The following is a 2,302-nucleotide window of genomic DNA, read 5'->3' on the forward strand; positions in this document are numbered from 1 at the left end:
TCACTCACTCACTCACACACACACATACTCACTCACTCACTCGCACACACACATACTCACTCACTCACTCACACACACACATACTCACTCACTCACTCACTCACTCACACACTAATACAGCAGTGTTGGGGAAAGTTACTTTTAAAAGTCATGCATTACAATATTGCTTTACTCCCTAAAAAAAGTTATTGCGTTACTTAGTTGCTTTTAATGGAAAGCAACGCGTTACGTTACTTTTGCGTTACTTTTAAAATCTGGGTGGGGCTTGCTAGTTATTTTTTAATATAAATTTTTTTTACAAATGAAAAAAAAAAATTCACACCAAAAGTGAAGTGAATGCGCCCCAGGCTTAAGGAAATGTAAAATCACATCTGTACAGTAGAGGGTGCCGCTCAAACTAATCACTTGAAGAATATGACGCAGGAGAAGAAAGTTCAACAGCAATAACAAAAATGAAACAAATGTGTGATTTTTGCTTATTAGAATGGTTGAATTGGATCATCAAAGGTCAGCAGCAAAGACACTGGTTAATAAAATAGGATTAAATATATAATTGATATTTGTTATATCTAACATATTTAATTATTGCAGGTTTGTATAATATTCCGAGTTTGCATTTATTGATTGTGAGGAACACTGAATGTGTTTGTGTGCAGTGAGATGAGTAAACACATGTTGATATTTAGTCTAGAACTACAGTAAGATCATGTTCACACACAACACTCTGCACTTACTCCTGATTTCTGTCACCATGGCAACACCAGAGCTGTCAGTAAAATAAACTAACTGATATTTCCTTCTAAATTAAAAAGTAATGCATTACTGTACTAGTTAAAGTAATCTGATTACTTGTAATGCGTTACCACCAACACTGCTAGTGAACACACTTGTGTGTGTGTGTGTGTGCGTGTGTGTGCGCGCATGTGTGTGCGTGTGTGTGCGCGCATGTGTGTGCGTGTGTGTCTGTGTGTCTGTGCGTGTGTCTGTGTGTGTGTCTGTGTCTGTGTCTGTGTCTGTGTGTGTGCGTGTGTCTGTGCGTGTGTCTGTGTGTGTGCGCGCGTGTGTGTGCGTGTGTGTCTGTGCGTGTGTGTCTGTGCGTGTGTGTCTGTGCGTGTGTCTGTGCGTGTGTCTGTGCGTGTGTCTGTGTGTCTGTCTGTGTGTGTGCGCAGCTGAAGAGGCCGTTCGTGCCCTGGACGGTGGTGCGTGACGTGCTGCACGCTGAGTTTGAGTTATCTCTGGATAAAACATCGCTGTCTGTCGGCCGACGCGCACGCTACATCATGAAGAACCCACAGACCTGCCTGAACTACAGGTGTGTGTGTGCAAACACACTCTCACACTCACACACACGAGCGCATGTCACAGACTTCTGCTGGTTCATGTACAGTTCATTATAATGACTGCAGACCGACACAAACACTGACCTCAGAGTAACAGCACACAGTTTAGACTCTTGATGCTTGTGTTTTCAGGATTTGTCTGGCTGAGATGTATCAGGATAAAGAGCTGATGGCCAAATTCATGAACTGGACTGGCGACTATAATGATGTGAAGGTGAGACATTGATCTCTTATGCTTCTGGATCAGTCCACTGTTCTGAATCATTTCTCAGTTGATTTTAAGTGGTATTTTCTTCTCCAGTATCTGAACGTCCACAAAAAGTGTTTCATTCTCTTGATACCTGTAAAAGGCTTTTCATCATGTTAATCCAAATTTAGTTTTAGAATTTTGTTAAGAAAATTGGGTCTCAAATATCTTAATTGGTTTCTATTTTAAAGTATTTTAATGTTTTTCACCCCTAAAAAATTGCAAGAGAAGCTGGCTTAACATTAAATAACTCAATTATTGATCAGAGCTGAATGAGCAAAGTTAAGTGTGATGTTACTGTGTTTGGGATTTTCATCACAGAGTAAACAATAGGAAAAAATAAGATCTACTTTGGAATTGTTTTGGAATTGGATCGTGACTCTATGAATTACATTGATTCGTGAAGTGGCTATAGATTCAAACTTCACTGTGTGTGTGTGTGTGTGTGTGTTACAGGTGTGTGCTGCGGAGTATAAGGAGTTTGTTCGCTCTCTGAGGTCAAAGTTCAGCACCAGCTATGGCTCCAGCGACGTCATCATACCAGACACCAGAGAGCAGCTCTTCAACAAGTACACACACACACACACACACACACACACACACACACTCACTCACTCACTCACTCACACTCAGACACACACACACTCACACACACTCTCACACACACACTCTCACACACACGACCACACACACACTCACACACACACACACACAC

The 2,302-nt window shown here is 41.4% G+C and overlaps 1 protein-coding gene across 1 annotated transcript in view; it reads left to right on the forward strand.

Annotated features, from left to right (window-relative positions):
* Positions 1-2,208, forward strand: part of gtf3c1 (general transcription factor IIIC subunit 1) — a gene marked incomplete at its 3' end in the record, with an annotated part of 21,496 nt that extends 19,288 nt beyond the window's left edge. The window contains exons 23-25 of the mRNA XM_016539018.1: positions 1,170-1,312; positions 1,473-1,554; positions 2,044-2,208. Coding sequence (XP_016394504.1) covers positions 1,170-1,312; positions 1,473-1,554; positions 2,044-2,208 — 390 coding nt within the window. The remainder of the gene's footprint in view (positions 1-1,169; positions 1,313-1,472; positions 1,555-2,043) is intronic.
* Between the last annotated feature and the right edge of the window lie 94 nt (positions 2,209-2,302).

Source organism: Sinocyclocheilus rhinocerous, unplaced genomic scaffold (assembly GCF_001515625.1).
Source record: "Sinocyclocheilus rhinocerous isolate Xijiao unplaced genomic scaffold, SAMN03320098_v1.1 scaffold7907, whole genome shotgun sequence".
In the NCBI taxonomy this organism is placed as follows: Eukaryota; Metazoa; Chordata; class Actinopteri; order Cypriniformes; family Cyprinidae; genus Sinocyclocheilus; species Sinocyclocheilus rhinocerous.